General features: G+C 44.2%; 2 protein-coding genes across 2 annotated transcripts in view; one reads left to right on the top strand and one right to left on the bottom strand.

The window, feature by feature from the left end:
* Nucleotides 1-16730, top strand: LOC306916671 (mitochondrial-processing peptidase subunit beta-like). The gene is made up of 13 exons (XM_079494659.1): nt 1-132; nt 3626-3766; nt 4115-4201; nt 6759-6888; nt 7260-7458; nt 8205-8284; nt 9464-9576; nt 10197-10340; nt 12383-12543; nt 13870-13955; nt 15420-15508; nt 15965-16040; nt 16496-16730. The coding sequence occupies exons 1-13, from the start codon at nt 10-12 to the stop codon at nt 16558-16560; spliced, it is 1494 nt and encodes a 497-aa protein (XP_079350785.1). The 5' UTR covers nt 1-9; the 3' UTR covers nt 16561-16730.
* dnajc2 (DnaJ (Hsp40) homolog, subfamily C, member 2) overlaps nt 16651-20935 on the bottom strand; it is a 12692-nt gene continuing 8407 nt past the window's right edge. The window contains exons 12-16 of the mRNA XM_079494658.1: nt 19899-20080; nt 18925-19025; nt 18532-18642; nt 17619-17761; nt 16651-16820 (exon numbers count right to left, since the gene is read on the bottom strand). Coding sequence (XP_079350784.1) covers nt 16752-16820; nt 17619-17761; nt 18532-18642; nt 18925-19025; nt 19899-20080 — 606 coding nt within the window. The 3' untranslated portion in view covers nt 16651-16751. The remainder of the gene's footprint in view (nt 16821-17618; nt 17762-18531; nt 18643-18924; nt 19026-19898; nt 20081-20935) is intronic.

Below are 20935 nucleotides of genomic sequence, written 5' to 3' on the forward strand. Positions count from 1 at the left end.
GATTGCAGCATGTCGTGCGCGTGCGCAGTGCATTGCAAAACAAACATGGCGGCCTCCTTGCAGCGCCTCTCGTCCGCAGGGAAGCTTCTCCTTAAGAAGAACGTGTTTAAAACAACAGACATCCTAACCAGGGTAAGAACATTAGAACAATACTTTAAACAAACACTTACGTTTCTCCAACCTAGCTGCCATGCCTTCTCTATGAATAATAAGTCCTAAAACTAAAAAGTCGTTGCTGTATATTCTGCCTAGACCACTGGTTCCCAAACCTTTTCATGTCAAGGACCCCTAAATTGACACTAATTAGCCCCATTTGAAAAGACATGCCAGGGACCCCCGTAAGAGAAGATCTTTACGGGTCATAGCAGTGATTCTCAACCCATTTAGGACCCCCCAGTTTGACATGCATTAGGCTACGGACCTCTGAGGGTCCATTTGGTTCCATTTGTACACTCAGAGTTACAGACCCATGAAGGTCCATTTGGTTCCAAACTATAATTTAGCTGGGGACCCCCTGGAACTCCCTCAAGGACCCCTGGGGGTCCCCGGACCCCACTTTGGGAACCACTGGCCTAGACAGTGATCTTAATTGACGTTCTCATGTCAACTAGTATGGTTCACATGACAGTCATGTTTCAGGGTAGCCATGATAATCATCATGACAGTCATGTTTCAGGGTAGCCATGATAATCATCATGACAGTCATGTTTCAGGGTAGCCATGATAATCATCATGACAGTCATGTTTCAGGGTAGCCATGATAATCATCATGACAGTCATGTTTCAGGGTAGCCATGATAATCATCATGACAGTCATGTTTCAGGGTAGCCATGATAATCATCATGACAGTCATGTTTCAGGGTAGCCATGATAATCATCATGACAGTCATGTTTCAGGGTAGCCATGATAATCATCATGACACTAGTCATGTTTCAGGGTAGCCATGATAATCATCATGACAGTCATGTTTCAGGGTAGCCATGATAATCATCATGACAGTCATGTTTCAGGATAGCCCCTTTTCGGAACCCTTGTCTACCTGGCTTTTCTGAATTTGGGGAGACCGTCTACCCCAAATACAGAAAAGGTAAACAAAGGGTCCCGAATATAGTGGTCCTCTGGAGTGACTATAAATATAGTGGCCCTCTGGAGTGACTATAAATATAGTGGTCCTCTGGAGTGACTGTATAAATATAGTGGCCCTCTGGAGTGACTGTATAAATATAGTGGCCCTCTGGAGTGACTATAAATATAGTGGCCCTCTGGAGTGACTGTATAAAATAGTGGCCCTCTGGAGTGACTATAAATATAGTGGTCCTCTGGAGTGACTATAAATATAGTGGTCCTCTGGAGTGACTGTATAAATATAGTGGCCCTCTGGAGTGACTGTATAAATATAGTGGTCCTCTGGAGTGACTGTATAAATATAGTGGTCCTCTGGAGTGACTATAAATATAGTGGTCCTCTGGAGTGACTGTATAAATATAGTGGTCCTCTGGAGTGACTATAAATATAGTGGCCCTCTGGAGTGACTGTATAAATATAGTGGTCCTCTGGAGTGACTATAAATATAGTGGTCCTCTGGAGTGACTATAAATATAGTGGCCCTCTGGAGTGACTATAAATATAGTGGCCCCTGGAGTGACTGTATAAATATAGTGGCCCTCTGGAGTGACTGTATAAATATAGTGGTCCTCTGGAGTGACTGTATAAATATAGTGGTCCTCTGGAGTGACTATAAATATAGTGGCCCTCTGGAGTGACTATAAATATAGTGGCCCTCTGGAGTGACTATAAATATAGTGGTCCTCTGGAGTGACTATAAATATAGTGGTCCTCTGGAGTGACTGTATAAATATAGTGGTCCTCTGGAGTGACTATAAATATAGTGGCCCTCTGGAGTGACTATAAATATAGTGGCCCTCTGGAGTGACTATAAATATAGTGGTCCTCTGGAGTGACTGTATAAATATAGTGGCCCTCTGGAGTGACTGTATAAATATAGTGGCCCTCTGGAGTGACTGTATAAATATAGTGGTCCTCTGGAGTGACTGTATAAATATAGTGGTCCTCTGGAGTGACTGTATAAATATAGTGGCCCTCTGGAGTGACTGTATAAATATAGTGGCCCTCTGGAGTGACTGTATAAATATAGTGGTCCTCTGGAGTGACTATAAATATAGTGGTCCTCTGGAGTGACTGTATAAATATAGTGGTCCTCTGGAGTGACTATAAATATAGTGGCCCTCTGGAGTGACTGTATAAATATAGTGGTCCTCTGGAGTGACTATAAATATAGTGGCCCTCTGGAGTGACTATAAATATAGTGGTCCTCTGGAGTGACTGTATAAATATAGTGGTCCTCTGGAGTGACTATAAATATAGTGGCCCTCTGGAGTGACTATAAATATAGTGGTCCTCTGGAGTGACTATAAATATAGTGGTCCTCTGGAGTGACTGTATAAATATAGTGGCCCTCTGGAGTGACTGTATAAATATAGTGGTCCTCTGGAGTGACTGTATAAATATAGTGGTCCTCTGGAGTGACTATAAATATAGTGGTCCTCTGGAGTGACTGTATAAATATAGTGGTCCTCTGGAGTGACTATAAATATAGTGGCCCTCTGGAGTGACTGTATAAATATAGTGGTCCTCTGGAGTGACTATAAATATAGTGGTCCTCTGGAGTGACTATAAATATAGTGGCCCTCTGGAGTGACTATAAATATAGTGGCCCCTGGAGTGACTGTATAAATATAGTGGCCCTCTGGAGTGACTGTATAAATATAGTGGTCCTCTGGAGTGACTATAAATATAGTGGTCCTCTGGAGTGACTATAAATATAGTGGCCCTCTGGAGTGACTATAAATATAGTGGTCCTCTGGAGTGACTATAAATATAGTGGCCCCTGGAGTGACTATAAATATAGTGGTCCTCTGGAGTGACTATAAATATAGTGGTCCTCTGGAGTGACTATAAATATAGTGGTCCTCTGGAGTGACTATAAATATAGTGGCCCTCTGGAGTGACTATAAATATAGTGGCCCTCTGGAGTGACTATAAATATAGTGGTCCTCTGGAGTGACTATAAATATAGTGGTCCTCTGGAGTGACTGTATAAATATAGTGGTCCTCTGGAGTGACTGTATAAATATAGTGGTCCTCTGGAGTGACTGTATAAATATAGTGGTCCTCTGGAGTGACTATAAATATAGTGGTCCTCTGGAGTGACTATAAATATAGTGGCCCTCTGGAGTGACTATAAATATAGTGGCCCTCTGGAGTGACTGTATAAATATAGTGGTCCTCTGGAGTGACTATAAATATAGTGGCCCTCTGGAGTGACTATAAATATAGTGGCCCTCTCCATCGTCAAAGTTGCCCACCTCTGATCTGACTAAGCACATTATCTTCTCTAGCATGTTGGACCATACAGACTTCTATCTGACTAAGCACATTATCTTCTCTAGCATGTTGGACCATACAGACTTCTATCTAACTAAGCACATTATCTTCTCTAGCATGTTGGACCATACAGACTTCTATCTAACTAAGCACATTATCTTCTCTAGCATGTTGGACCATACAGACTTCTATCTAACTAAGCACATTATGTTCTCTAGCACGTTGGATCTTGCAGACTTCTGTCAACTCAAGCTCAAGCTGCCAATCACGTGGTCCTCAATGTCCCTGAAACCAAAGTGACATCCTTGGACAATGGACTGCGCGTTGCTTCCGAAGACTCTGGTCTCTCCACGTGCACAGTACGTTACTACATACATGGGGCCGGCGGTGGCTCAGGGGTAGAGTGGCTGGATGGTAACCGCAAGGTTGCCAGTTGGAACCCGGGCTCCCCCAGAGTCAGTGTCGAAGTGTCCTTGAGCAAGACTCTGAACCCCTAATTGCTCCTGATGTGCTGGTTGGTGCCTTGCATGGTTTCCGCCGCCATCGGTGTATGAATGTGTGTGTGAATGGGTGAATGTAATGCACTATGTAAAGCGCCTTGGATAAAGGCGCTATATAAATGCACCATTTGCATACAGCATATAAGAAACGTTGACCTAAATCAGAGGTTGAAATGGGTTTATTATTTATAATCCACTGTCTTACAGGTGGGTCTGTGGATAGATGCTGGCAGTCGTTATGAGAATGAAAGGAATAATGGAACGGCACATTTCCTGGAACACATGGCATTCAAGGTGAGACGATACTAGTCGAGTTTGCATTACTAGTACTTACTGCCACTCAACACAAGGCACATTAAGGGTTGCCCACCTGCCCCCTGGCAGGTAAATAGAACCTTCGGGAAGGTGGAGTTTGCTTTCAGGTTGCCCGACCGGGAAAGTCACAGTGCTCGTTTGAGAGCGGACAGAACCGTCTATAAACACAACGCCAGATATCTGTCTAAAACACCTGAACGTGTCCAGAGCGCTCTGTCTTCTATAAACACAACATCAGATATCTGTCTAAACACCTGAACGTGTCCAGAGTGCTCTGTCTTCTATAAACACAACACCAGATATCTGTCTAAACACCTGAATGTGTCCAGAGCGCTCTGTCTTCTATAAACACAACATCAGATATCTGTCTAAACACCTGGACATGGCCAGAGCTCTGTCTTCTATAAACACAACATCAGGTATCTGTCTAAAACACCTGAACGTGTCCAGAGCGCTCTGTCTTCTATAAACACAACGTCAGATATCTGTCTAAACACCTGAACGTGTCCAGAGCGCTCTGTCTTCTATAAACACAACATCAGATATCTGTCTAAACACCTGGACATGGCCAGAGCTCTGTCTTCTATAAACACAACATCAGATATCTGTCTAAACACCTGAACGTGTCCAGAGCTCTGTCTTCTATAAACACAACACCAGATATCTGTCTAAACACCTGAATGTGTCCAGAGCGCTCTGTCTTCTATAAACACAACATCAGATATCTGTCTAAACACCTGAACGTGTCCAGAGCGCTCTGTCTTCTATAAACACAACATCAGATATCTGTCTAAACACCTGAACGTGTCCAGAGCGCTCTGTCTTCTATAAACACAACAGCAGATATCTGTCTAAACACCTGAACGTGTCCAGAGCTCTGTCTTCTATAAACACAACATCAGATATCTGTCTAAACACCTGAACGTGTCCAGAGATCTCTGTCTTCTATAAACACAACATCAGATATCTGTCTAAACACCTGAACGTGTCCAGAGCGCTCTGTCTTCTATAAACACAACATCAGATATCTGTCTAAACACCTGAACGTGTCCAGAGCGCTCTGTCTTCTATAAACACAACATCAGATATCTGTCTAAACACCTGAACATGTCCAGAGCTCTGTCTTCTATAAACACAACATCAGATATCTGTCTAAACACCTGAATGTGTCCAGAGCTCTGTCTTCTATAAACACAACAGCAGATATCTGTCTAAACACCTGAACGTGTCCAGAGAGCTCTGTCTTCTATAAACACAACATCAGATATCTGTCTAAACACCTGAACGTGTCCAGAGCTCTGTCTTCTTTAAACACAACATCAGATATCTGTCTAAACACCTGGACATGGCCAGAGCGCTCTGTCTTCTGGTCTGTGGAGTGTAAAATTAGAGGAGCACTGTTTTCACTGTTACTTCACTTAAAAATATAAAAGAACAAGTGTGAATCCATAGTTATATTCACAGTAATGTAAAGTAGGTATTTGACATAGAAATGGAGGTATGACATTTTTATCTCACAGCCCCAGAAAGTAAAAGAAAAACTGTTACATTTCACAGTAATTAAGATTTGACCTATAATTCTATAATAGACAATTTACTTTTTGGGCAAGTAGAACATGACCTGTACTTGCCCGACGGGCAAGTGCCTCTGAGACCTTAGTGTCGACCGCTGTCAATTCTGTTCACCTCTGCCTCCTCCTTTATTTGGGGTTGGGTCATCTGCTGCTAAAATTAATGACCTGGATGGACCAGGCAGGCAACCCAGACATTTGATTTAGCATGCATAGCTTCAATGCTAACTAGATGAAGTGCCCCTCGGGGCACAGGTCTCCACCAGGGCAGGTCAGGTCGTGGCCTCCTGGTGGCGCTATAATAGGCTAATGTGAAAAGGATGGCATTTCTTCTTACGCCTTGGATGGCAATTGGATGATTTGAGGCATTTTGTTAAAGTGTTTTGAAAAAATCCACCTGTAACAGGCCAATGTGAAAAAGGTGGGATATATTCCTCAGCTTAGTAGGAAAGTCAGTGAAAGATTTCACGTAAATTGCACGCTCTTTGTTCAAAACGGGCCAATCCTGCAAACTTTGAAAGCCAATATTAGCCAATTAGGATAGAATAATTCCATCTTGAACACATGACTATTGAGATACTGTGTAACGATTTGCAGGATTTTTGGACAGAATCTGGAGGAGTAATATAAAGAAATGTGTTTTACAAAAGTCGGCCTCCTGGTGGCGCCATGACAGGCCGTTCTGGAAAATTTGGGGCAGAGGTTCATGTTGGCATCCAGGGAGTGTGTGTGCAAAGTTTAGCATCGACCGGGTTAACGGTGCCGGAGATTACACACGGACGGACGGAGTGCTAAACATACTCTCTCCCCATGCCTTCGGCCTGGTGGAGACAATAAATGTAGGCTGTTTTGATAAACATTTTGTATCACTTTTGTATGAATGATACATTTAGGACCCCTAGGCTGGGCCTGTGGAATCATCCCTAAAGTACAACTCATATATCGTGTATCTGTGCATCTGACAGGGTACAAGAAAGCGCTCCCAACTTGATCTGGAGCTGGAGATTGAAAACATGGGAGCGCACCTGAACGCCTACACGTCCAGAGAGCAGACGGTGTATTACGCCAAAGCCTTCTCCAAGGACCTGCCCGGAGGTACGACCTGTGTTGTGTAGCACTGTTGTTGATTGCTGCTCATAATCATATGCTATTTTAATGACGTCACGTGCACGGCACACACATGTGCCCGATCACAAATGCGCAACGGATACACACTGTGTGTGTGTGTGTGTGCGTGTGTGCGTGCGTGCGTGCGTGCGCGCGCGCGCCAGCTGATTATGGCTTCTGAAGGGGTCATAACACTGGTTCTATTTCCCGTTTTCTATCCTGGCTGACATCATACAGAACACTGTACTATCTCCTGATTTCTCCTGTTTTCTCTCCTCCCAGCTGTGGAGATCCTGGCCGACATCATCCAGAACACTTTAATATCTCCTGATTTCTCCTGTTTTCTCTCCTGCACCCAGCGGTGGAGATCCTGGCTGACATCATCCAGAACAGCACGCTGGGCGCGGCCGAGATCGAACGGGAGCGAGGAGTCATCCTGCGGGAGATGCAGGAAGTGGAGACGAATCTACAGGAAGTGGTCTTTGACTACCTTCACGCGACTGCGTACCAGGAGACGGCGCTGGGCAGAACCATCCTGGGCCCCACAGAGAACATCAAGTACAGCAGCTTCACATTCTATTGTTGGTTTTATTAAAACCCCATTCAGGGCCGGGAACCCCTTTTGTTGTTTTAAGCATTATGTTACACTTTAGCTGTTGAAAAATAGCAGATCTACAAGCTCGTAGCGCGGCACCGAGTGCCGCGCTACGAGCTTGTAGGTCTGCTATTTTTGAAAAATTGTGAAAATGTGGCGCAAAGCATTCAGGTCTAAATGGTTAACCCATTTAAACCTGAAGATGATTCTACAAATACCTTCTAAATCCTGACAGTTTTCTGAAGAAAAAAAAACATGTTTCTATGTCAGTCGTTGTCAAACATTTTCATGTCAAGGACCCCCAAAATATATGTAATTGGCCGCCGACCCCCATTTGAAAATGTGTTTTCCAGGCCCCCACCCAGAAGCAAAGATGTGAGTTAAAAACCTTCTCTCTGAAAGAATGTATAGTCAGATTTTGCCCCACATTTTCACGATTTAAAAAAAAAATAGCAGGTCTACAAGCTCGCACCGAGTGCCGCGCTATGAGCTTGTAGATCTGCTATTTTAATAGTTAAAGTATTACATAATGCTTAAAACACCAAAAGTGGGTTCCCAGCCCTGAACGGGTTTAAGTAGTTTGTCAGAGACTACTGCGCATTATAAAGCCACCTTAACCGCCTCTAATAGGCATTATAAACAATTGTGCTCTTTCTTATTTAACTCTAAGCTATAAGTTATAATAACTATAAATGTGTTTGTGATACAGGACCATCAACAGGGGAGACCTGGTGGAATACATCACCACTCATTACAAAGGGCCCAGAATAGTGCTCGCTGCTGCTGGAGGTGAGTTAACCCATTATTATTATTATGAGGACGATTCTACAAATGTCTTCTAAATCAGACAGTTTTCTGAAAAAAAAAATTCTATGTCAGTGGTTCTCAAACATTTTCATGTCAAGGACCACCAAAAATATGTGTAATTGGCACCGACTCCATTCTGAAAATATGTTGTTCCAGGCACGCCCCCCAGAGGCAAAGATTTGAGTTAAAAATGTTCGCTCTGATATATTCAAAGATTTTTGCCACATGTTCACGATTTTAAAAAAATAGCAGAACTACAAGTTCATAGCGCGGCACCGAGTGCCGCGCTATGAGCTTGTAGTTCTGCTATTTTTCAATAGCTAAAGTATAACATAATGCTTAAAACACCAAAAGGGGTTCCCGCCCAAAATGCGTTAAGGCTGTATTATCACTTGAGTTAGGAAGTCAAGTTGGGTCTGACGGGCCTTTTTACAGATGTTATTGACATTTTAACCCATTTAGACCTAAGGACGATTCTACAAATGTCTTCTAAATCCTGACAGTTTTCTTGAAAAACCTCAGGTTTCTATGTCAGTCGTTCTCAAACTATTTCATGTCAGAATTTGTATTAAATTGGCTGCCGACCCCCATCTTAACAGTTTGACTCCATAAAACGCGTTACCCGCTATTTAATCAAATATTCTACGCTACCGAGATGGTTTTATTACCTTTAGAGCATACGCTGAAGTATTTGCAGCTTTCAACGACGAAAATCCCAATTTCCCAGAAGCCCTAGCAGCCCAGATGATGACTTGATTTTCGGTTTCGTCATCATAACGCGACGGCCTCGTCATCAGGTCCCGGATAAATCCGCTGTTTTTAATTATTTTAAAACAGCGAATTAAACGCATTAAACAAATGTTGGGTATAGTGTTTTACGCGCGGTGGAACACTGGATTAAACAATTAGCGGCCGTCAAACTGTTAAACGTTTGCTCTGAAAGATATTCAAAGATTTGCGCCACATTTTCAGGATTAAAAAACAAATGGCAGAACCTACAAGCTCGTAGCGCGGCACTCGGTGAACATTTCAATCACCTGGCTCATCTCAGATGACTGAAATGTTAAATCTGCAAAGCTTGCAGACTTTATTATTAATATTATTATTATTCACATTAACATAAATATGCCTGAAGACATTTTGTTGTCTATCTTTGATCAGGAGTCTCACACGAGGAACTCATTGATTTGGCCAAGTATCACTTTGGCAAGCTTCCAGCCAGATACCAGGGAGAGGCCCCAGAGCTCCCAGCCTGCAGATTCACAGGAAGTGAGGTAAGAAGACGCAAATATCAACGTACAGTACTGTACTGTACAGTACTGTACTGTACTGTACTGTACTGTACTGTACTGTACTGTACTGTACAGTACAGTACTGTACCATCTCATCCTGCAGTCACCTTACAAATACATTGACTAGAATTCAGTGGTTCCCAAACCTTTTCATGTCAAGGACCCCCAAAATTGACACTAATCAGCCCGTGGACCCCCATTTGAAAAGATATGCCAGGGACCCCCATAAGAGAAGATATTTACGGTTCTAGCAGAGATTCTCATCCCGTTTAATTTCAAGGACCCCCAGTTTGACATGCATTAGTCTACGGACCCCCCATTTAATGGCATTTCTATCTCTGGGACCCCAATTTATATTGTAAATGTAACTCTGAGAGTGTATAAATGGAACCAAATGGTCCATTTGGTTCCATTTATACACTCAGAGTATACAGTACCATAAGGGTCCATTTGGTTCCAAACTATCATTTAGCTGGGGATCCCCTGGAATTCCCTCAAGGACCCCTGGGGCGTCCCCGGAGCCCACTTTGGGGGAACCACTGGACTAGAGTGACTGATTTGCATGATCTAAGATTTTCAGTGGAATTGTCGTCTCCTTCCAGATCCGCGTGCGAGACGATAAAATGCCCCTGGCCCACATCGCCATCGCCATGGAGGCGGTGGGCTGGTCTCACCCCGACACCATCCCTCTCATGGTGGCCAACACTCTGATAGGGAACTGGGACCGCTCCTTTGGAGGGGGGGTGGTAAGTACACTCTGATAGGGAACTGGGACCGCTCCTTTGGAGGGGGGGTGGTAAGTACACTCTGATAGGGAACTGGGACCGCTCCTTTGGAGGGGGGGTGGTAAGTACACTCTGATAGGGAACTGGGACCGCTCCTTTGGTGGCGGGGTGGTAAGTACACTCTGATAGGGAACTGGGACCGCTCCTTTGGAGGGGGGGTGGTAAGTACACTCTGATAGGGAACTGGGACCGCTCCTTTGGCGGGGGGGTGGTAAGTACACTCTGATAGGGAACTGGGACCGCTCCTTTGGAGGGGGGGTGGTAAGTACACTCTGATAGGGAACTGGGACCGCTCCTTTGGTGGGGGGGTGGTAAGTACACTCTGATAGGGAACTGGGACCGCTCCTTTGGTGGGGGGGTGGTAAGTACACTCTGATAGGGAACTGGGACCGCTCCTTTGGAGGGGGGGTGGTAAGTACACTCTGATAGGGAACTGGGACCGCTCCTTTGGAGGGGGGGTGGTAAGTACACTCTGATAGGGAACTGGGACCGCTCCTTTGGTGGGGGGGTGGTAAGTACACTCTGATAGGGAACTGGGACCGCTCCTTTGGTGGGGGGGTGGTAAGTACACTCTGATAGGGAACTGGGACCGCTCCTTTGGCGGGGGGGTGGTAAGTACACTCTGATAGGGAACTGGGACCGCTCCTTTGGCGGGGGGGTGGTAAGTACACTCTGATAGGGAACTGGGACCGCTCCTTTGGAGGGGGGGTGGTAAGTACACTCTGATAGGGAACTGGGACCGCTCCTTTGGCGGGGGGGTGGTAAGTACACTCTGATAGGGAACTGGGACCGCTCCTTTGGCGGGGGGGTGGTAAGTACACTCTGATAGGGAACTGGGACCGCTCCTTTGGAGGGGGGGTGGTAAGTACACTCTGATAGGGAACTGGGACCGCTCCTTTGGAGGGGGGGTGGTAAGTACTCTCTGATAGGGAACTGGGACCGCTCCTTTGGAGGGGGGGGTGGTAAGTACACTCTGATAGGGAACTGGGACCGCTCCTTTGGAGGGGGGGTGGTAAGTACACTCTGATAGGGAACTGGGACCGCTCCTTTGGCGGGGGGGTGGTAAGTACACTCTGATAGGGAACTGGGACCGCTCCTTTGGCGGGGGGGTGGTAAGTACACTCTGATAGGGAACTGGGACCGCTCCTTTGGAGGGGGGGTGGTAAGTACACTCTGATAGGGAACTGGGACCGCTCCTTTGGAGGGGGGGTGGTAAGTACTCTCTGATAGGGAACTGGGACCGCTCCTTTGGAGGGGGGGGTGGTAAGTACACTCTGATAGGGAACTGGGACCGCTCCTTTGGTGGGGGGGTGGTAAGTACACTCTGATAGGGAACTGGGACCGCTCCTTTGGTGGGGGGGTGGTAAGTACACTCTGATAGGGAACTGGGACCGCTCCTTTGGAGGGGGGGTGGTAAGTACAGTGTGGATGTCAATGAGTCGGTCGGTGTGAGCTCGCCACCGTCGGTGTGTGAATGTGGGAAGTGAGGACGCTGGTGTCGACTGTTCGCCGCTTCACCTCCCAATGTATGAATGAATGAACCATTGTAAGCACTTTGAGTAGGCACGTAGAGCATAGAAAAGCGCTATAAAAATGCAATTCATTATAATTATTATTATGTCAAGTCACTATATGATAGGATCAGTCACTAATACTGTATGATAATATGATCCAATGGTGGCATCGAGGCTCATCAGCAAAAAAGAGTCAACCTTTTTAATTTCAAGGAACTCCAGGTTGATATGCACCGAGCCACACCACGGACCCCCATTTGATACGATTTATTTATCTCTTTAGTCCCCGATTCACAGAGTAGAAACCTCACTGTTCATTTAACTCTGCGAATGTGGTAAGACCCGCCAGCGTCCGTTTCGTTCCTATTAATGGTTTTAACCGAGGACCACCTTCGTTCGAGGACCCTCGGGGGTCCCCGGACGGACCTCATGTTTATAACCTGTGTCCTAATGGACCCCCCCCCCCCTTGTCCCCTTTCGTCCTTGTAGAATCTGTCCAGCAAGTTGGCCCAGATGGCGTGCCAGGGGAACCTGTGCCACAGCTTCCAGTCGTTCAACACATGCTACACGGACACCGGCCTGTGGGGTCTGTACATGGTGTGTGAGCCCGGCACCATCAGCGAGATGATGCACTACGCTCAGATGGAATGGTGAGGCAGACGGACACGCGTGGCCCTCGTAGTAGCACATGGAAAAGTCATCAGCGAAAATGAAATGAGTGCTTATACAAATGGGGCTGGGCAATATTATCGATATTGGGGCCGGGCAATATTATCGCTATTGTCTGGGATTTTGGATATAATATAATTTGTCTTTTCCTGGTTTTAAGACAAAATCTAATTTTCTCTTATGGATATTGTGACTATTCCCCCTAAACTTGTAGTACATCAGTTCAAATTAACTGATGTACGTATTAAGCTGCTCACAATGCGACACTTTGTGACCCGTTGTGAGCTTGTTCATAGATATTAATAAATAGATGCCTCATTTGCCGTTGCAGTTCATTGGAGCGACGTGTATCGCAATGAAGGCGGAAGTGCAGTGCTGAAGGCTTTTTTTTTCTTTTTTTTTTTAACAAATCTTTATAACAGTCATGACAATATACATTACAATACAAAACAAGACAAACAAACAAACAAACACAAACAACAAAGTTATTAACAATACAACATCAGAGCCAGGGGGGATTAGATTACTAACAGAAAACATTAAAGAGTGAACACAAAGCAACAGTTCTCCGCAGCTTTCTTATTTAGAAGTGCTGAAGGCATTTGCTGAAGGCGACTGCGTCGCTGCCTAAGTGACGTCACTCATGTGACTCCTCCATGTCTCTCGCTGTCACTCAAGTGACTACTGGCCAATCACAGCGCGTATTTTCCGGGACTTATGTTACGCACGCGGAAGCTTGACAAGCTTCCGCTATTCTTCGCAAGGAATGTCGGGAAAATAGTGCCTTCAATGGTGACACACGCCTCAGAGCCGGAAGGGGCGTCTATGTATATATGTCTATGAGCTTGTTGGCTATTTTTTTGAATGTCATTAAACTCACTCAATGACGCCTTATGACGCCTATCCCATGCCCTAGATTGCCATGGACAGGACACCTTAAAATTTTTAATTGCTCTAATCCGGTGTGCAAGTGACGACATGCACATGACCATCCATTGCACAATGGATTTTCATTTTCTTTCTTTTTATTATAATGGGCTTTTGTGGCAACGAGGGCCAAACCTGGTGTCCACTAGGTGGCACTGTTAATCGCCCAGCCCTTATGCCTAATTTATACTCACTAGTAGTACATTGTCACTTTGTCAGCAAGTGACGACGTTGCGATGAGAGTATAAATGATGCTTTTGCGCAAACATGCACTTAATTAGCATGACATGGTACATTATATGTGTATACCATGAACAGTCCCTCGGTTTATGACACAATATCTAAACAGTGTATACTTTACTTTTGGCAAATGACTACAGGATGTCGTTATGTACGAGTGTGACGGAGAGCGAAGTGGCGAGGGCGAAGAATCTTCTAAAGACAAACATGCTTCTGCATCTCGATGGTAAGAGAGACCCATTTAGACCTGAAACCACATCCTACAAATGTCTTCTAAATCCTGAAAAACCCCATGTTTCTATATCAGTGGTGCTCAACCTTTTTCATGTCAAGGACCCCCAGAATTATCTGTATTTGGCTGCGGACCCCCATCTAAAAATATGTAGTTCCAGGGACTTGAGTTAAAACGTTTGCTCTGAAAGAATATATATTCAAAGATTTGTGCCACACTTTCAAGATATTTCAAAATTAGCAGACCTACAAGCTCGTAGCGCGCCACTCTGTGCCGTGCTACGAGCTTGTAGATCTGCTATTTTTCAACAGCTAAAGCTTAACATAATGCTTAAAACACCAAAAGGGGTTCCCGCCCAAAATGGGTTTTAATATTCTATTATACCTCCCCAATTCTGCCAAGACTTTGTGTGTCTTACCTGTACTTTTGTTTTAATCAAATTTATTTTAATTTGGTTTTATTTCATTACAGTATTATCCTCATTTTGTTGTATATTGCATTAGGTTTTGCAGAAAATGTCACACCGAACTCTTCGCTGTTTGTAACAACCTGTATGAGTGAGTGACAAATAAAGCCCTCGATTCCAGTCTTAGGGCCGATTCATACTCCTATTTTAGAGCCGAATAAAAGTCGGTTCGGCTCTGTAGAGCCTACAATGTGACGTCATTTGAGGTTCGGGGGGGCAGGTACCGTCCTAAAGTCGGCTCTTCGGTGCTACTGAAAATTTCTGACGAGCCGAAATCATTTCGGCACTACAGCGCGGAAACAGCGGTAAAATAGGAGTATGAATCGGCCCTTGGTGCTAAATCGTTCCTTATTCCTTTCAAATGGTCAGGAGCAGGGACGTGCACACATAGACATCAAAGGGGGCTTCGGCCCTGTGCCCTTTCATCTCATTGTAAATAGAATATCTAAACGCGTGAATCTTTTTACAATGACGTTATTTTTCAGAAAGGAAGCCATTGAGAGTTAAAATGGGTCTCAATGCTTCCAACTCGAGTAGAATTATTAATGTTTTGTACAAGTGTCCATGACAAAAGAAAATATATGATGTGGAGACGAGACTATTATTATTGAAGGTGGTAACAGTCCATTTGCTCAGTACAATATTCCGGGGGCATATTTAGAATGTGTGCAGGCTTGATTGAGTATGTTGAATCTAGTTTGCAATTAATGAGGATTTAGTTGACACAATGAAATAAAATGGCGATAGTATCCAGTGTGGGTCAGACGTCCTGTCACAGCCACATTTGGGAGAGCAGCAGCTTTGTTGTTGCGGTAAAAGGAGACTTTCGTGGTTGTTTTCGTCTCAGATTTAGTCTGACGGAGCGTCACAGTATATTAACTCTATGGGGACCCAGAAGTATCTCTGGAGGGGGCACTCTCGTCACGGCCTAAACGACCTTCATCAGGAGAGCCCCTGCCCCTCTAACTCTCTGCATGTCCCTCCCTGGTCAGGATCCACCCCCATCTGCGAGGACATTGGCAGACAGATGCTGTGCTACAGCCGCAGAATCCCCCTGCACGAGCTGGAGGCCAGGATCGATGTGAGTGAAACGGAACAAACACACAAAACCAGACCAGGATCACATGGCACTGGAAGGATGTAGCTGTATGATGCCAGTGTTGTTTTTGGCAGTTAAATTTAGATTTTAGTTACCTGGAATGTCTTAGTGTTTAGTTTTAGTTGACTAAATGTTCAGCAGATTTAGTCAAATGAATTTTGGCGGGCCTTGATGCCGTTTTTACACATAGCTGATCTATAAGCTCACGTGTCGCACTGTGAGCTTGTAGATCAGCTATTTTCAGCATGCAACCAAGTGTAAAATGACTTATACTGGATCTCTTGTCCACTAGTCCCTTCCTAACATTTTAGTCTAGTTTGTATTTGACAATTGTCAGTATAAGTCATCATAGCTTAGCTAACATTTTTCGTCTTAGTCGACGAAATAAACACTGATGCGTCTGTTTATTTGTAATGTTGCTGTGCCCCTCACCACTAGGCCATAGATGCCACGACCATCAAAGAAGTGTGTACAAAGTACATCTATGACAAGGAGCCTGCCATCGCAGCAGTGGGTATGTTGGGATCCCTTTTCAGAGAACATTCACGCCTCCATGTGTTCGTTAAAACATTAGCTGCCCTGATCACCACGATCTCATTCTGTATTCAAATGTAATTGTGTATAGAGGGTGTCTGCACTGCAGGCTTAGGCAAGTCAGATTTAACTTTACGGGCTTGTTTATCTGTAAAGACGGGCCGATGTATCTTCCATCACTAGTCACCACTGATATTTAACTTATACAGCCCAATTTTTATGTCCAAAAATATGGATTCCCTTCTGCACTGTATTGAAGGCAGGTAACACAACACACTTATTGCTGTATCCAGGATCGCCAAACTAAGCATCAGCTCAAGTCTTTCTTTTACAAGCAGCCCTAATGATTAGGCCACATTACAGATGTACAGTACAATATTGCACAAATGTTGTTTTGCTATTTAAACGTAATTTATTTATTCTTTACTTTTTCAGGTCCAATTGAACAGCTCCCCGACTACAACCGGATCCGTAGTGGGATGTACTGGATGAGAACTTAAATCAACACAAACACTCTTAGGATTCATATTTAGAATCCCAAATGTACAGTATATAATATATATACACACAAAACTTAACAAACTCATTGATTAAGTCTTTCTGTATTTCTTTTCTCCTTTAATTTCATTAAAAAATAAAGACCAACACAATAATGTTAAAATAACGACAACTATCTGTTCTGTGGTTCTTGTCATTTTTTACTCTTCCCCACCACGTGCTCCTGTGCAGCTTTCTTGGCTTTGACCATCTCCACCAATTCCTGTTGAGAGGGGGACAGAAAGAAATAGCATACTTAAAACAGTACAGTACTACACTTAGTGGTTAAAACGGAATTATCTTCAAACATCTTCACCTAATGCCCGAAACCAGGTTGAAGCTTTTTCTACCTTATTTGATACAGTTGTGTACAGCTGAAATGGGGGGAGACGACGGATTCATCCGTTATCAGGACGTACTTGGAATATAGCCAGTGGTGGTTAGAGTGTCTGCCCTGAGACTGAGGTCGGGGTTCAGCCAGGTCAAACCAAAGACTCTAAAAATGGGACCCAGTGCCTCCCTGCTTGACACTCAGCATCAAGGGTTGGATTGGGGGTAAGTCCCTGCGACATACTAGCGTCATGTCCAGGGGGTGTACTTGTACATCAAGCTGCCTCACGTTACAGAAACAGGAGATAGGCTCCTGCCCCTATGGGCCTCATGGCTCGGCAAGGCTACTTGTGCAGACATAGCCTGGTCAAGGACTCCCCTGCTGAACGTGTCATTTCCAAATCTATTGTCGGGCATGGAAACTAGGGGCTACTAGCCTACTAATATTTACTATTCTGCCTATCGGGACGTAACTCGGACGGCGCTGAGTCGGCTCTGGTGGTCGGCGCCTCACGTGGCTCCGTCATTGAAACAAAAAGCAAACGCTCCCATAGTTTTACTTCCCGATTTCCCAGTATGTTGATCACGACCATTCCCTTGATTAAGGGGTGATAACATCCGAAGCGGGTGCGAGAGAGCACAGCGACACGCAGCAAAGAGGATCGGGAGTCGGTGCTTTTCCTGGGCTTACCTTATACCTCTTCATACAGTCCTTTTTGGAGCGTCCGGGGACAGCCGAGGCGATCTTGTCCCACCTCTCTGCCGTGCTGACGGGGAAGGTCTTCAGAGCCTGTTCCAGAAGCTTCTGCTCCTCGGTGGTCCAGGGAACTGGATCTGTGGCGGCAACACACAGTTTATTATTCATTCATTAACCCACTTAGGCCTGACGTTGACATTTAAAAGAAATCCTCCAGTTTTCTGAAATAAATATTTTCACGATTTTTCAAAAATAGCAGACCTACAAGCTCGTAGCGTGCCACTCGGTGGCGCGCTATGAGCTTGTAGATCTGCTATTTTTCAATAGCTATGTTTAACACCAAAATGGGTTAAAGTACTGGATGCTATGCCGTTACACCTCAAAAAGGTTGTTTTCTCAATGAATGTCAATCTGCGTACTATTTCATGAAATTACTTAACCCATTTAGACCTGACGTAGAAAAACAAAATGTTTTCTGAAATACCCGTGTTTCTGTATCAGTGGTGCTCAAAGTTTTTCATGTCAAGAACCCAAAAACTAACTAATTGGCCGCCGACCCCCATCTGAAAATATGTTGTTCCAGGGACCCTCCCAGAAGCAAAAATAGCAGACCTACATGCTCGTAAAGCTATGAGCTTGTAGATCTGCTATTTTTCAACAGATAAAGTATAACATAATGGGTTAAGTGACTGACTGCCTTGTTCCAGCCCTAGATTTTAACAGTTACTGGAGCGGGCCGGTTCTGGAGAACTGCTCATCCCATTAGACTCAATGCTCGACATGGCAAAGATTTATTATCGATTGATACTGTGGACACACTGCTACCATAAGTCATCGACATCTGAACTCCCGTCAATTCCAATCTAATGGAATAAAGTGAACCCAATAGGATGTCCCAAACACTCACCGTCAAATCTCTCCGAGGGCATTGCGTTGTCCACCGTGGGTGGTACGGCAGAATGTTCCTTCTTAAACTTCTCAAAGGCTTTCTTGTTGATCTCATCTTTCTGCATAGGATCTGGAGAGAGAGAGAAAATGAAGCTGTGGTCAGTAAGTGCACTTTGAATAAATTCCTGGACTGGTCAATGACTGACTCCATGCACTGCTATTTTTATGCAGTCTCTTTTTAAACTGATGCATTGTCAAATAACCAGTCAGAATGGCATGGCTACAAGACTTACATAAGTCAATATGGGATATCCAATGAAACATTTCTAAAAAGTATTTAACTACAAACGCATTCTCCTGACATGTCCATAAGCCCACAGTAAGAAGCAGCCTAAACTGGTCATCTTCTCACCCAGCCGCTGGAGATTCTTGGCTTTGTTAATGACATCTTTGGCTGTCCTCTTGACGCCACTGCTGGAGTGTAAGTTCATGTAGTTGGCAACAACTTCCCATCTGGAAAAAGACAGATCATTAATTGTAAAACATGTGTGAAACAATTCTATCCAACTATTAAAAGAAAACAGTCCGTCCTTCTGTATAAATGTTTCTCCTCGGTGGGTCGACTGAAATTGCACTTGGGTCAGTGAGGCAGATTCTTAACCTTTTACCAAAGCAGTTGCATTACAAGTTATTCGTTTCTGCCTTTGAGCAATGTTTTGCTACGACAACAGTTCGAATCTTGTGGTTAGGGAGGACCACAGAATGGTTTATAACAATGCATTTATACAGCCGACAACAATTTAACCGATTTAGTCTTCTAAATCCCAACAGTTTAGAAAAAAAAAAATCACACCTGTGTGAACGGAGTGGTGCAATTCCCCCCCCCTCTCTCTGTCTCTCATTAGCAGGCAACAGTGCAGCACTATCTCTCGGTTTCTAGCACAACAGTGCCACTTTTGCCCCTACTGGTACTGATAGTCACACACATAGTCACATAGGTTAACACGGACATTGCTGTTCCTTGGAGTGGTTGCACCACTCAAACCTATGTTTCTATGTCAGTGGTGTTCAACTTTTTTCATGTCAAGAACCCCCAGAATTATCTGTATTTGGCCGTGGACCCCCAATTGAAAATATGTAGTTCCACGGAACCCTCCCAGAAGCAAAGATTCCGAGTTAAAAACGTTCGCTCTGAAAGAATATATATAATCAAAGATTGGTGCCACATTTATGATTTTTCAAAAAAAATAGCAGCAATAGTAGATCTGCTATTTTTCAATAGCTAAAGTATAACATAATGCTTAAAACACCAAACAGAGGTTCCCGACTCCCAGAATGGTTTTAAAAGCAGATTCACGGAATGGGTCTGCTGGCTGCTGCTACTACCTGGCGTTGGTTCCAGCAGGGAAAAGGTTGACCGCTTTGATGAGCAGCTGGAGGTCTTCCTCGTTCCAGCCCTTGGCTCCAGCCCCTCCTCCCCCGCTGGCCTGCTCCGCGCTGCGGGCGGCCCGACTGGCCTGAACCTCTGCGTCCTTCTCCTTCTGCAGCAGGGAGTTCACCTCGTTCACCTGGTTTTGGGAGGAGAAATCAGCACATTTTGTTGTGTGAGATTTTGGCAGCAGATTTTAGTTTTAGTCAGTCTTTTGAATAGTTTATTTAGTTTACATCAAAAAACAGGAATTAAAATAATTCCAAAAAGGTAGCACATCCAAAAATTAAACAAGCGGTGGACAAAGTACTCACATTTCCATTTCTTTGTCCTTTTTGGTGTGTGCCAATAAAGAAATGGAAATGCGAGTACTTTGTCCACCGCTTGTTTAATTTTTGGATGTGCTACCTTTTTGGAATTATTTTAATTCATACTGGATTTGGGTCTGGCACTCCACTGAAAACCATTGCTGATGCGCAACCTCTTTTTCTCATTTAGTTTATTTAGTTTGTCACGTTTTAGTCACCTGGAATGTTTTAGTGTTAAGTCTAGTTTTAGTCAACTAAATATCATTAGATTTTAGTCGACCAAATCTACAGTTGATTTAGTCGACTAAAATATATTTTGGCTGGCCTTGATGCCGTCGTAATGGCTGATTTTACACTTGTTGAAAATAGCCAATCTACAAGCTCACAACGCGTCGCCGCGTGACGCGTTGTGAGCTTGTAGATGGCTATTTTCAGCATGCAACCAAGTGTAAAATGACTTATGCTGGATGTCTTGTCCACCACTAGTCCCCAACATTTCTATTTGTTGACGAAATAGTCAGTATATTTAGTCTTAGTTTTAGTCATCATAGCTTAGTTTTTATTTAGTTTTCCTCAGTGGAAAAAGGTAGTCGACGAACATTTTTCGTCTTAGTTTTAGTCGACGAAATCAACACTCTTCCTTCCATTCTCTTGCAGGATCAACCAATATATGCATGCCTAAACAG

This window comes from Electrona antarctica (genome assembly GCF_951216825.1).
Source record: "Electrona antarctica genome assembly, chromosome: 23".
Taxonomy (NCBI): domain Eukaryota; kingdom Metazoa; phylum Chordata; class Actinopteri; order Myctophiformes; family Myctophidae; genus Electrona; species Electrona antarctica.

What these genes read in the sequence shown, in the direction of transcription:
- LOC306916671 (XM_079494659.1), top strand. Translation starts at nt 10, where the DNA reads ATGTCGTGCGCGTGCGCAGTGCATTGCAAAACAAACATGGCGGCCTCC. An exon ending in TGGAACACATGGCATTCAAG is followed by an intron (nt 4,202 to 6,758) that starts GTGAGACGATAC and finishes TGCATCTGACAG; the next exon opens with GGTACAAGAAAGCGCTCCCA. An exon ending in CTCCAAGGACCTGCCCGGAG is followed by an intron (nt 6,889 to 7,259) that starts GTACGACCTGTG and finishes TCCTGCACCCAG; the next exon opens with CGGTGGAGATCCTGGCTGAC.